Below are 14,140 nucleotides of genomic sequence, written 5' to 3' on the forward strand. Positions count from 1 at the left end.
CATTTTTTATCTTCCTGACTTTGTCCTCTGCCTCTGTACACTGTCAACGGAATTTACAATTCAATTAACTATAAGATAAACAAGCATAGAAGTTATCTCAAGGTTATCAAGTTATCTCAATGTTAGCTGTATGATATAGTTCTTCGATCTAACCTAACCTGAGCTCGAACCTATGATTATTAGATTAACATTATTCCTATAAACAACATATTTTAATATATATAGGTTAGGTTAGAAATAGAATTAGGCTAAAATAGAAGAAGGTTGAATACTTAAATTAAGTAAAAAAAAAATTATGAAATAATCAAATTTTCATGTTTTTTTTTTTAAAATTATGTCGAAAATCGATCAGTCATTATTTTTTATGAATGAGTATATATTTGTATGCAAATGCATGTATGTATGTATGTACGTATGTGTGTATTTAAGTGTGCATGTATGTGTTTATGTATTATGGTGTGACAATTTGAATTTGATGTGCAGGCATAGAAATATGCATGTATGTGAATGTGTTTGTGTATGTGTATGTATGTCTGTATGTATGTCTAACATGTATGTGTATGCACATGTATGTAAGTATATATGTATGTATGTTTGTATTATTGTCTGTAAGTGTACAAGTATTAAGTACGAAGGAAAATAAGTATTATATACATATGTATGTATGTGTTTCTGTGTATTTGTGTGTGTGTGTGTGTGTTTGGGCGCGTGTGTGTTAGTGTATGCATGCATATATGTATGCACTTATGTATATATGTATGCGTGCATGCTTGTTTTCTAATACGAAACGCAATCCAAGCTTATTTGTCGCTGTGCTGCAAATTTAAATAAAATGAATTTCTACCAAGTGCTCTACTCCTCGATTCTCAAGAATTCAAGTAGGCTCTGCAGTTTTTCATGCCTAACTAGTAGTGTAGTATTTTTTTTGGTTCATTTTTTGTATGTATGTGTGTATGTATGTATGTATGTATGTATGTATGTATGTATGTATGTATGTATGCATGTGTGTATGTATTTCTGTAGATATGTATGTAGATATGTAAACACAAAAGGTTTCATACAAACATTTTTCGTGATTTTTCCACATATGCGAGCGAAATTTCCATTCAATTCAATTCAATATTGACCAAGAATAATGTTGCCAGATTAAAATGCCAAATTGATCTATGCGTTACACATGTCACGACCAAGTCGCAACAACTTCTCGCAAGGGTATGCAAATGCGACCTATTTAGTCCCTGTTGCAGACAGTTTTTGTAGTCAAGCCGTGAAGCTAGTTAACAGAGAGAGTTGCTCGTATACATTTTGCACAGGGGGAGCTCCGCAGTCGCGTCTTTTCAACTTCTTGTCAAAGTAACTTTCTGTCTGGCCCGGGAAACGTAGCAGGAGGTTATTGCCATGTGAATATTAAGTGCGCACACACAGCCTGCCCCGGTTGGTTGATGCACAAAGAACATGCGGAAGGACTCGAGTTTGCAGCCAAACTCCGTTTTGCTATTGACTGTGTTGCCGTTTGACTGTGCGCCAGGAAAGGATTCGCCTGCATATTTATGAATTTAGCAGCAACCCGCATCACATGTTGATGGCATATTTGCATTTGGTATTGGATTGATTGCCGGCAATTGCGGGGGTGGCAGCGGCAAAAGTGCGTTGAACTGGCCAATGGGGGGACATACGATAAAGTTCAATTTCTAATACAATATTTTACCACACAACTCCAAGGGAAAACCAATAAAATACTCTAGTCGGCGGTGCCCGTTGGGGGGATATTCTGAACCTTCTTCGATTAAAACCAAATGGAGCGAGCGCTCAAGGCTCCGTTTCTTACCCCTTTAATAAGTAAGGAAATATCCGACCATTAAGAAAAGTAAATTTAGCCATAAAATGAATAATACTTGATCTGCATATACTATTCTAGAAGCTGCATGTCAGATTTGGTGAAGCTAGCTCCTAAAACCTAAGAGATTTGCTTGAAAAACAGTATTTCGATATCGATTTTTATCGATTGCTTGCAAGCAGGGCACGTTATCGAATATCGGATACAAACAGCGCGGGCAAAAGAATGACCAACATTCAAAATTTCATGTCTCTATAGAGCTAATAGGTTCTGAGATCGACTTGCTCGTACCCATTTCCAAAAAAAGAATGCTCGAGGGCATATCATTAACAATTCTTTTTAAGGTACGGGGTGAAATTTTCTGGGCCTGTATATGCAACCCACATAGGAAACTTGATGTCTGCAGCTATAATTAGGTAGGATATCGTTATCGATATTTATCGATTTTCATCGATGACTTTAACCAAACTGTTAACATACGAACATACAGCTGGACAAGGCTAGTTCGACTCAGCTCGTTGTCCTGATTAGAAATATATATAAACATAATGGGATCGGGTATGCCTCCTGCTGCCTGTTACTTAAACATGCATTAGCACATTATACCCTTTACCCATTTTGCAATGGGTGCTTGACATAATAATAAAAAGTAAATCTAAAACGCGTGCATCTAACTGCGGGCTATTGTCAGACAAATCTGTTTTTTAGCCGAGTGAAAAGTCGTTGTCAAAGCTAAAACCCAGTAAAAATGGAAAGAACGACTAACTAAATATCTAAAATTGTGACATTTGTGCAACTGTTTTTTGTGCAGGCCGCAGATAAAAGTCGGGACCTTTGGCCTTTGCCCCAATATAAACAAAGCTCGGCGTGTGTGTGTGTGTGTGTGATTGTACTCTCACATATGACAAACGGTCAACTAAACCATAGAATGACAGATTAGATGCGAGCGGTAGTGTGACCAGGTTTGCAATTCGTTTGAAATGCCACAAAGAAAATGTCAACAGGAAGCAGCCAGCAGCGCGAATCAACTGCAAATATACCCGTTAATATGACAAACACATATACACAACCAACATTGACATACAACTCTAAACATCTAACTCATGTATAGAGTCAGCCGATTGACTGACTAACTGACTAACTGATTGAATGAGCGTCTGGTTGACTGGCAGTCGACTGATTGGCTGACAGATTGACTGACAGTTGGCTTCGGTTAGACAGCCAGCACAAGTAGCTTTACGATGTATAAAGATGTATGTCGATGTTGGATGTATGTTAATGTATTTGGCATATTTATGGCTATATATATAGCTTATATTTTCTGTGTGGCATCAGTCGCTTATTCAAGTAGTCAGTCAGTAAATCAGTTAGTCAGTAAACAGTGTGACAGTCAGTCAGCCAATCTGACAGTCGATTGATTGACTAGCTTATTGATTGGTTGCTTGACTGATTGATTAACTGACCGATTGAATCAGAGACTCAATGACTGACAGTCGACTGATTGACTGTCAGTCGATTGATTAACTGTCAGTCAACTGATTGCCTATCTGATCGACTGGTTTACTTACTTACTGAGCAGCCGATTAGCTGACTAACCTATTGAATGAGCGATTGATTGACTGAAAGTCGATTGATTGACTGACAGTTGATTGACTAACTGAGTGACAGATTGATCAACTGATTGACTGAGATTCGACTGACAGTCGAATGATTGACTGTATAATTGACCAACTGACTGACTGCAAGTTTTTTTTTCGGATAGCCTTCAAACTCATTTCAAATATCAATGTAATATTTAATTTGAGACGTGGAGTACAAGGTACAGGTGAATTTATATTTCCCGCGAACGGAAAATGGGTGAAAAAGTCTAAGCAAAACCCTTGCCCTGGGCAAGGCCGGGTAACAGACTCTAGTATTGTATATGCATGTAGGGCACAACTGTGGCAACATTTCTTTTTGGCAAATAATTAACAAAGTTTCCTTTTTTACAACTTTAATTCATTTGGCATATGGCTTAATTTCTTAATTTGCGTTTGCCAAGTTTTTGTTTAGCTGCTGCTGCTGTTTTTCTCCTCTTCTTGTTCTTCCCTTTTCAGTTGGGCGCTTTTAATTAAATTAAAATGTTTCGAACATATTTACGTATGTTTATGTATGTAATTAAATGTGGAGAAGAGCAACAAGTTTGTAAAATTTAAATCGTTAAAGTCCGCCCAAAGGCATTTTATACTCTTTCATGTGGGGTTTTTCAATTTCGTCACGAAATGTGTAACGCGCAGTAGGAGACGCCAGATAATCCGTAAAATGCATAAATATTCTTCATCAATAACAACAGCCAAGCTAAAACGATAGCTGTAAACGGTAAAGTTCATGCTAAATCTCATGGTAAAGTTAATGTTAAAGTTTATGTTCATTTTTCGATAGTTCATAGTAAAGTTTATGGTAAAGTTCATGGTAAAGTTAATGTTAAACTTCATATTAAATTTCATGGTAAAGTTATTATTAAACTTCATGTTAATGTTAATAGATGCGTTAAAACCCAAAGTGAAATGCAATTTAAACACAAAATGCCTATTAATGCTCACTGGCTAAACATATAACATAAATATTTCTAAATAGATTTCAATCAGGCTTGTAATTGTCTGTGTGTGTGTGTTAGTGGGTGTGTGTGTCTAGGGCTGACAGCATAAATCAAATGTGTGCCAGCGCATGGAAATTATACTAATTAATAATACATATTGCTAATTAAATGCCATTCATGAGAACGCCCTGGGCCGAATCCCTTTTTTGTTGCATACTTTACCGGGCACGTTTCAATGTGGGCGTTTATTTATGTATTTATGTATTTGCCTATAACGTATATGTATAAGTGTGTGTGTGTGTCTGTGTCTTTGTGTGTGTGAGTTTATGTGGCCCCCTAATCGCTGCCCATCCAGCAGGCCGCATTCTAATGGTCAATGGCGTGGCAAGCAATAGGCGTCCAGTTTTTATGGCCTCAAAGAATTTCCAATTGCGGCGCAGTTAAAACTGTCAGCTGTTTGTACAGGGTGATTTGTGTGCGCGGCGAGGTCGGGAGGGGTGTGCAAAGAACGAGGCGTCAGTTTATGGGAATTTAAAGAATTTAAATGGTGTTAACATACCACAAATGTTATAGAAATGTTATCGATGGCAGACATTATGTTAATCGTGTTAGCGAAGGTAAAATTATAGTTTCGATAGCTGCTCGCATTGTTATCGATCTGCTGATCTGATTTACCGTACATTTTGCGCTCAGTGCACTAGTGATGGGGGGCATTAGGAAGGGCGCGGGCTCTTATATTCGGATCTTAAAACAGGTGTTTTATTCGGGAGTGACTTGACTAGACGCTTATCGCATATAAATGCTATAAAAAAGTAAATGCTCTTCAGTCTTCAGAGGAACGTTTGAAGTTATTTCTTATACGAAAGCCTTTAAACCAAAGTTTCTGAGTTATCCAAGGCTCAAAATCGATTTTTATCAATATATTTAATTTATTTATAGACGGGGCCGACTCTTTCTGTTGGAGTATATAAAGATAAATTTTAAGTCTATTTATTTTTAATTTTCCGTTTCTTTTCTATGTAATTTGTGGCAAACAGCTTACTGAATGTTTTATCGAGTCATTGTTCGGTTAAAGCTGCGTCATTTTTATTGGGCTTTGCTCAATGGACAGTTAAAACGAAAGGGATGAGAATGACTAGCATATACAGATATAATTTGTAATCTTCGTGCTTTTTGAAACAGAGTTTCGTGCTGCAAACGTATCGCGCCTGGGCACGCGCACATCTCTAGCGGGCAGTGCAGTTCAAAGACACGCGAAAGTCATGCAAAGTCAAATAAAATCTAGCACATTTATATAAATCTATATATGTATATATATGTTCAAATTGTGCCTTGGCGCGGTGTTTGTCGAGGGTTTGCTCTGGCATGTGTGATTCGCACGACTTGGAGATGCCTTTGCCTTTGCCTTTGACTCTTGCTCTGAGTGGATTTTATTTTTTATTTTAGGCCTGTTTTTTTTTGTGTTTTTTTCGCTGACTCTTTTGCCGCCTGTTTGCCAAGCCGAAAATTGATTAGAATTTTTGCATTGGCCCTGACGTCGTTATGTTTTAACTCAGCATTAAGAATACATTTGGATGAAACTTAATATAACTGTAGCTGAAAAGTGGCATCAACTGTTTAACAGCTGCGCGCCGGCATGAATCGCTAATCGATTGTCAGCATCGGCTTTCAAAGGGCGCCTTCAACGCATGCACAGTGATTGGCAGGCGATATATGTATGTAAGTCCATTGCGAATAGATTACTTATTGTTGCTATTGTACGCCTTTTGTAGTGAATGAATGTGGCACAGCCATGGGCTAGATTTATTCACATATTCACACATCCATTTATACTTATGCACAAGCATTTGTTTATATCCAACTTCGTGGGTGTTCCGGCAATCGATTTATCTCTGATCGATTTTCGATAACATTTCGCGCATTTCGATGACGATATCAAGTTCAGCTTTCGTAAATAAATACATTTTACATAACTAGTATCAATCGATTTATCTCTAACGTGAGCTGTTTGATTTTCGATAACATTATCGATAACGATATCAAGATCCGCATTCGAAAATAAATCTATTTTACCTAAATAGTTGCCTGCATTTTTATATTATCATATTATATTATCATTATTATTATTTATATTATCATTATCACAAAAAAGACATCTTCAAGCCTATGAAGCATTTATATTCCTGATCAATATTAACAGGCGATTCGATGCAGTTTTGAAGCTATCGAATTACTTGATCAGAGCTATCATATACTTTGTCGTATAGCTTCATAAGGAATTGGCCTACATACATATCTTGATCAAAGTCAGAAATTTCGAGCGTCGCCATGTTCCTAACATACTATCCTTTAAACCATATCGAATCGTTATACTTCATCACATGGCTCCTAGATCCTCGATCCAAAAAGCTTTTGTATAAAAGCACTACAAGGGTATTAAAGCTTCGGCTTACCGATTATATCGCTACTATCCGGTTATCTAAGCTCTAAGCTGATTATACGATTCTTCAGAAATTTTCTCTCTCTAACTGACTAGATTTCTTATGAAACCTGTAATTATTGGTGATGGATATTGAATGCACTCAACCTTGCCCCATTAAAACGATAAAAATCGTTATCGAAATCTTTATTTTTAAACTTAAATCGGGATTTATAAGTGCTGGAAACACCATAATGGGTTTCTGGGCTGTCGTATTTAGACTAAGAATAATACACTCTTCGGAGGCCCTGTTCCCATAAATATTGTAAGGCTATGGCCCTGAGCTTTGGTATAAAGACACATTTGAATGCCATATTCAATAGATTATTGTAATGTATTATTAGATATAATAATATTCAAAAATTAGAAAACAAATGCTAAATATTTCAATTTCAAACATTTGGCGATTTTAAAGCGAAAGTGTTTGTGGAAACGCAGAAACGCGTGAATGCTTTCTAACTTCATGGATGCCAATATAAACGCGTGCATCTATGTATGTATGTATGTGCGTGCGTGCTTATGCATGTATATATGTATGTATATATGTGTGTACAGTTATGTACAGTTATGTACAGTTATATACAGTCTCATATGGTACTCAGCGTAGCATAGCTTTATAGCGGCTGACAAGCGCGCTTTTTGTGCGCGCTCAAAATGAATTACGCGATGCTTAGCAACTACAGCAGCGGCAGCGACGGCAGCAGAGGCAAAGGCAGCAGCGACAGCGGCAGCGGCAGCGACAGAAAGAACAAGGAGAACAACACCTGACAGCCACTTCAAATAAGAGGGGACAACGGCGACGACGGCGACGTCAGCGTCGACTCGCTGCACAGCTGCTGCTGCTGCTGCTGCTGCTGGTTGTTGTTGTTGCTGCAAACATTTTTGCATGTAAAAAGCCATTTGCACGCACTGTCATCCACCAACAGCCGCCTACACCGTCGCCATGCCCCGCTCCCCTCATGCCCGCGCTTACGCCCAATCGTGTCATTGTCTGCCAGGGCATTATATACATTTATACTTTCGTGTTTTTGGGCTTCTGTTTAATGCTCTGTGCGCACATTGAAAGAGAGTATATGGGTTAACGTCATTTTGTTTGCCTACAGTTTACATCACAAATTGCACAACTCGATATCCCTTGTGGTCGCAGTCTGAGAGTCTGGACAGCAATGTGAACAGAGCATGGCGCAGCCGGTAGCAGCCGATTGCAAAGCCTTAGCTTTGTTTTGCTTTTGTTTTTATTTTCGATGTTCCCGTCTAATTTACATGCAATTTGCCTGCAATTTGCGTCCTTTCCGCCTACATGCGAATTATTTACAATTTCATTTCGCCGCAGCGAGCAAAGCGAATCGAAGAAAGCGAAAGTAAATTCAAAAGACAACGCTCAAAAGAAGGGCAGTGGTCGGCTGGAGTGGGGGATGTGTTGGTGACGGGGGTGGGGGAGGTGTACGCAATAGGCAACGCCAAAAGCAGCGACAAATAAATTAAATAAAAATTTGCGTGGCCCGCTTTTTGTGCCCTTTGGCAAGAAGGAAATGAATGATTTATGGCACACAGCGGGGAGAAGCTCATGGCCAGCACGAAGGGGGGAGGGGGAGGGAGATGGGGGGCGTGCACTCGTTCAAGTTTATAGCGTGTGCCTCTCGCCCCCGTTTGCGTTCTCTCTCGCTGCCTAATCCTTTTTGCACTAATTTATTTACTTTGGCTGCCTTTTCAACTAAGCGCATAAATCAAATAAGCAAATACAAATCAATTTGAACTTTTCTGCTTCTTCTCATGTTTTTACCCTGTAATTAGTATGAAAATGTTTGACAATGTTCACAACGATCTCAGGAATTTGTGGATTCTCGGCAGATACTTTTTTATGTTCAACAGGCTGGACAGCAAAAAATTGATGCGAAACCCATTAGAAACGCAATACAGGGGTAAAGGGCATCTCGCAGTCGACTACTCTCGACTAAGTGCGCATTTTTAATGTTTTTTTCTTGTTTTGTCCACGAACTGGCTTTAAAATTAATTAAACTAAAAAGTTGCGCAAAAATGCGAAGAAATTCATTTAAGTCGAAGGCTGCCAACTTTTTTGCCTGGCAACGAATTGGTAATAAAGTCGCCGCCGCCGGAAACATGCCTGAGGGGAGGGACTGCACGGGTGGAGGGAGGGGGGGCAAAGTCTTGCAGAAGGTCAGCGAAAAGAAAAATCTTTCTAACTTGCCCCCCCCCCCCTATCCCCGCTAAAACAACGCGCATGCTGCAGGAATTTGCATTTGTTATAAGTCCAGGCCCCTTCGGCTATCAGTTACAAGCCCCCCCCCCCCGTTGCTCCGTCCCAAACGCCCTAAAATGGCCAGCCCATCTTTATTATGCGGGGCCCATCAATTTGGACAACTGCACAAAAGCCAATTTGATGCTCGAACTGTCGTCCCAGCCACAAAACCAATCCAAATACTGCACGCGGACAGGTAAAACAAAAGCTACAACAAATTCTCCTATTCACTCCGTTGCTTGGCATCCAAATACCCTGTAAATCGATAAAGATAAAGCAAAAATGAACAGACTAATTAATCGTATGACACAATATTCATGTTCTTCTTTATCGCGTTTTTGTCTTCCATTATAATTTGAGAAAAATCCTGATTGCCTTAAAAAAGCATGTGCTTTTCCTTGGCGACATCGCTTATTTATCGCTTTCTTATCTTCCATCAATAAAAAGTTAATAATGTGAGATATCGCTTATTTATCGCCCTTTTATCCTCCAATACAACAGAAAAGCGTTTTGAACAGTCGGCTAGAAATTGGCCTTACTTAGCAACAAATTTAGTCGCTGATAATTAGAAAAATTGTTCACTTCACTCTTTCAATGGAGGAAAATTTTGAACAGATTTGAATAAACATTTTGGCAGGTCAGCGAACCTTATTATCCGCATTCCCTAAGCTAAGCACACAATGGGTATAAAAAGTAAATGTGAGACATAAATCCTGTTCAGAATTCGCAACCACAAAGGATACGCTCAAGGCGGGCTATCGGAGGCGATTAGTTTGTAAACCAAATAAAATATATTTGCGTTACATTTAAATGCATTATATGGCACGTCAACATACACACACGCACACACGCACCAAAACAAATTCGAAGCTCATTATCATGCCCATTTCAATATCAATTTCCGGACATATCGCACTTGCGGCAGACATGAGAAATCCTTTCAGACATTTTACAAATGTCCCAAAACAGGAATTCATTTCAAATGGAAAACCCATTCCTGCGCGCGCGTCTGTGTGTGTGTGTGTGTGTGTGTGTGTGTGTGGGAAATTGTTAGCTGTCAGCTGTTTGAAGCCTTTTTTCGGCCATGTGTGGCCCGGTTTGTCGCCGGGCCAAGTTCCGGCTTTGATGTGGCCAAGAGCAACCCTCCAGAGACTGGTTACAAACAAAATTTGCATAATTCCCACTGCCAGCAAACACAAAGTGCTGATTAGTTTCGCAAATCAAACTCTGCCCTGCCCCGCCCCTCCCTGCAAGCCCAAAAATCACACACACACACACGACAGGCAAAAAAAGAAAAGTCTACCCCTTTTCTCTGGCGTGTGTCAGGCAAAAATGTAGTTTCCCAGCAAAACAGCATTTTTTGGCCTCAACTTTGACCAAAATTCAAAATCTCATTTCGGGGCCAATCTCGTATAATCCATAAATCTAGCCCAGCAACATATGCCAAATACTTAAGCTGTAATTAAGTTAAGTTTAAGACTTGCAAGCTATTCAACCAGGTTAGCTTCAACTTAGTTCATTTTAAAGCTATTTATACTCGATGCCAATTAAAATTGACTCAATAGGGTATGCTCTGGTTGTTTGCAATGTATGTAACAGCCAGAAGAATGCATCTATCGATCTTAAAGAGCTTGAGCACAAGAGTACAAGAACTTTTACCGATTAAGCAATATCGATAATTATCGATACACCATAGGTATAGACATTTTAATTGGTAGACTTTTATCAAGAAGTTGTTATACCCTTTAAAACATTTCCTCTTTGTGAATATTGAAGCTAAAAAATGCTCAGTTTGATGAATATATCTTTGAAAACAGAACATTTTGCCATATAAGATCCTACTATTCGATCTTTCCAATGGCAGCTCTTTCATATAGCAAGTTATAAAAATAGGGTTTCCATATCAGATCCTACTTTTCGCCAGATTGTTTTTTATGGCAGCTAGATGATATAGTGGTCCGACTTTTGAGACGATAGCTTAAAAAGTGAGCAAAAGTATCAATATGTCGCCAAGAACCGTAATCTAAAAATCGATATTTATCGATTCACGGAAACGGGACGATTTATTGAAGTAAACTCTAGCTTCGAGTCTCTAAGATCGACAGATGCACGGATGCCGATCAAGAATATATATTGAGATGGCCATCTCTGCCTGCTGCATTTATATGCACAAAATCAGTTTACCCCTTCTTACTATTTTGCAATGGGTATTTGGTGTTATTAGAATGGGATTTGACAACATTATTAGATTATATAAATATATTAGCGCGAGCTACCCAGTGTGTTACTGATGGTAAGCAAAATTGTTGCAGACAAACATATTTCACGCATTTTCCACAATTGCAGGTGAAATTTTCAAAATCGCTAGAACATTGAAATTTTAAGTAGCGGTTCACAAATATGCCTGAAACAAATCGCATTAAGCCTCGCCAAGTGAATCCATTTCCACCTAAGCGGGTGGATTGGGCGAAAAGTGTGAAACAGCTGTCAAAAGATCGATCGAAAGGCGATCCGCAATCAGTCAGGACAAACCGTTTGATATATACAGATTGTAGTCAGTAATATAATCAGTTAAGCGATAAGTTAGTTATAAAATAAGTTAGAGTGTACGCTGATCGGTGTACTTTTCGATCCTATAGTCTAAATACATACGATGACTGGCAGCGATGTGGACAAGTCAAAGGCTGCCAGCTTGCACATGGAATGACTTAAGCCTAAAATGCCTTAGTCTAGATGAAGAAATCTCTGCAACTGGCGTCGGGCGGCGGCCACCAGCCACCAGCCGATAGCTGAGGCGGGTCATCTCAGCTTGAGCGGCTGAATGTCAGCGATTCCATGCTCGAGCGCCGGCGCCTTGACGCTGGCCAAACAGGTCGCTTGAAGGGATTTGGTAGGCGGCCGTTTTATGCATTCGTCAAAGTAACACTTCTCCACGTTGTGCAGAAATTCAACCAGGAGCTTGGCATCGCCGCCATTGGGTCCCGCAAAGTATTCGCACTCGTAGCCATGCAGTTTGAGGTCGCGCAAACAGCAGTCCAGAAATTCGGCATTGGCCGAATACCAGCTATTGTGCCGCATGAGCGGAATGCCGAGGCGTGTGCGCACAATGCCCGTCAGCCAGGTGTCATCGATCCAGAAGATGGGCATACGTTGCGCCTTTGCCACCAGCCTGGCGGCTGTGGGCACATTTGTGATATACATCCAGCCGGATAGATAGGCCGGATAGAGAGCGTGCGGATACTCCTGTCGTGTCACAAACCATTTGCTCGCCTGCAGCCGTATGGGCCGCTTGGCGTCCAGCACAAAGCCCGCCAGCAGGGTGCTGCTGGTGGCCAGCGCCGGCTGGCTCAGCTCCAGAGACTCAAGATAGCGTCGCAAATGGAATACATCATAGATGATGTCATCGTCCAGCTTAATGATGAATTTGGCGCGCTGCCGGCATTCACCGGCCGCCCAGCGCAGACCCATCACATGCTTGTAGCTAAGATTGCGATAATCCTCCACAAAGTTACCCTGCAGCAGGTCACCAAAGCGCGTCTGTTCGCTAACCAGCTGCGCCTGTGTCAGGAAGCGTTCACGTGCCGGCAGCGCGGCCAAAAGAAAGACGCGCTGCAGCCCCATCTCGGCCAGCTTGCTCTGGGCAATCGCCTGACGGTGCGCGGCGCGCAGTGCATCATGCCCCGCATACGAAGTGACAATGAGCACAGCTGAATATTGGGATTAAACGTTTTGCAGGATTAGTTGGGCAAGCAATAGCTGTGCGTGGCACGACTCACCCAGCAGCTCCCGTTCAGCCCGGCGACACACATTGCTGGCCAGCAGATAATCAAAATCGCTCAGATTCAGCAGGGGACCAGCTGCTGGCTGCTGCTGCTGCTGCTGCTGTTGTTGCTGCTGCTTCACCACCGTCGACTTGTCCTCGTCGCTGTTGACTGGCAAATGGACAAGAAACTCATCCTGTTCCACTTTGCGGCGGGCGGCACTCTCACGCAGCGGACTTGTTATGTAGCTGATGCCCAAAATGATGAATACGATTAACGATATGGCAATTGGTAGCAATCTGCAGCCGCGCATGCGCATCTTCAAACATTCTATAATCTTAGAGATCTGTGTGTGTGTGTGTGTGTATATGTGTGTGTGTATGCGTGTGTATGGTGTGTGTTTATGTGTGCATATATGTGTGAATGCGGCCAAAACAAAAACTGATGAACGAAAATAATATGAAAACTAGGGATGCACAATGTGCGTCAAATTAGCGGCGGTGACATAGCGTCGATTTTTGGTACTTGGTATCGGAAAAGGAATCGGTCACTTTTAAATGCATTTATTTATAGTTTTTAAGCACAAAACCAAATAAATTTAAATGCAGAATTGCAAAAAACTAAATTATTTACTGTCTACATTCATTTGTTTTCGAATTTTAGTTTATTATATGGGTATACCAAGGCGTTGAAAACTTAGGTTTCCACCATTCACTATCTATATCTTAATTCAGGAATAATGGCCTCGAAAACCTCATGTACACGATTAAAGCCTATAGTTTCACCTAACCAACTTTGAAAAAATTATAAAAATCGATCAGCTCGTTTTTAAGATATTTGTACAACAGTGCAGCAACCTCGTTGCTAGCCCCATACAAAATGACCGTAAAAAATTAGCCTTGCACTTAAACCCAAATATCTTTTCTCAACTTGAAGATATATGTTTTAGGAAGCCTTACGCATTGATTCCAAACAAATCGATCAGCCAGTTTTTTAGAAATATAATAAAATGTAAACACACTTAATGGTGTTCTTTCAAAATGCCTATCGAGCTACTAGCTCCAACGTGAACCGAACCACTGCTTGGAATCAGTGTTGAATAATGTTATACAGTATTGAGCGGGAACAAATTAATTCAAAATATTTGTATATGTGAAAGAAAAGAAGTAATAAATGAAATAATTTTACAATAAAACATTATCTTTGGAAATATAGACTGCTTCTA

General features: G+C 40.2%; 1 protein-coding gene across 1 annotated transcript; it reads right to left on the reverse strand.

The window, feature by feature from the left end:
* Positions 1 to 11,697: 11,697 nt before the first annotated feature.
* On the reverse strand, positions 11,698 to 13,363 carry LOC135439990 (beta-1,3-galactosyltransferase 5). The gene is made up of 2 exons (XM_064698923.1): positions 12,931 to 13,363; positions 11,698 to 12,861 (listed from the first exon to the last, which is right to left on the reverse strand). Exons 1-2 carry the CDS (start codon positions 13,232 to 13,234, stop codon positions 11,954 to 11,956), a joined length of 1,212 nt encoding a protein of 403 aa, XP_064554993.1. The 5' UTR covers positions 13,235 to 13,363; the 3' UTR covers positions 11,698 to 11,953.
* Positions 13,364 to 14,140: the final 777 nt, after the last annotated feature.

This window comes from Drosophila montana, unplaced genomic scaffold (assembly GCF_035044405.1).
Source record: "Drosophila montana isolate Dmon_TW-CO22-7 unplaced genomic scaffold, ASM3504440v1 contig_786_1, whole genome shotgun sequence".
In the NCBI taxonomy this organism is placed as follows: domain Eukaryota; kingdom Metazoa; phylum Arthropoda; class Insecta; order Diptera; family Drosophilidae; genus Drosophila; species Drosophila montana.

Bases quoted from the DNA above. Each gene is read 5' to 3' on its own strand.
- LOC135439990 (XM_064698923.1), bottom strand. From the start codon at position 13,234: ATGCGCATGCGCGGCTGCAGATTGCTACCAATTGCCATATCGTTAATC. The intron at 12,862-12,930 runs GTGAGTCGTGCC...CCCAATATTCAG, and splicing joins GGCTGAACGGGAGCTGCTGG to CTGTGCTCATTGTCACTTCG.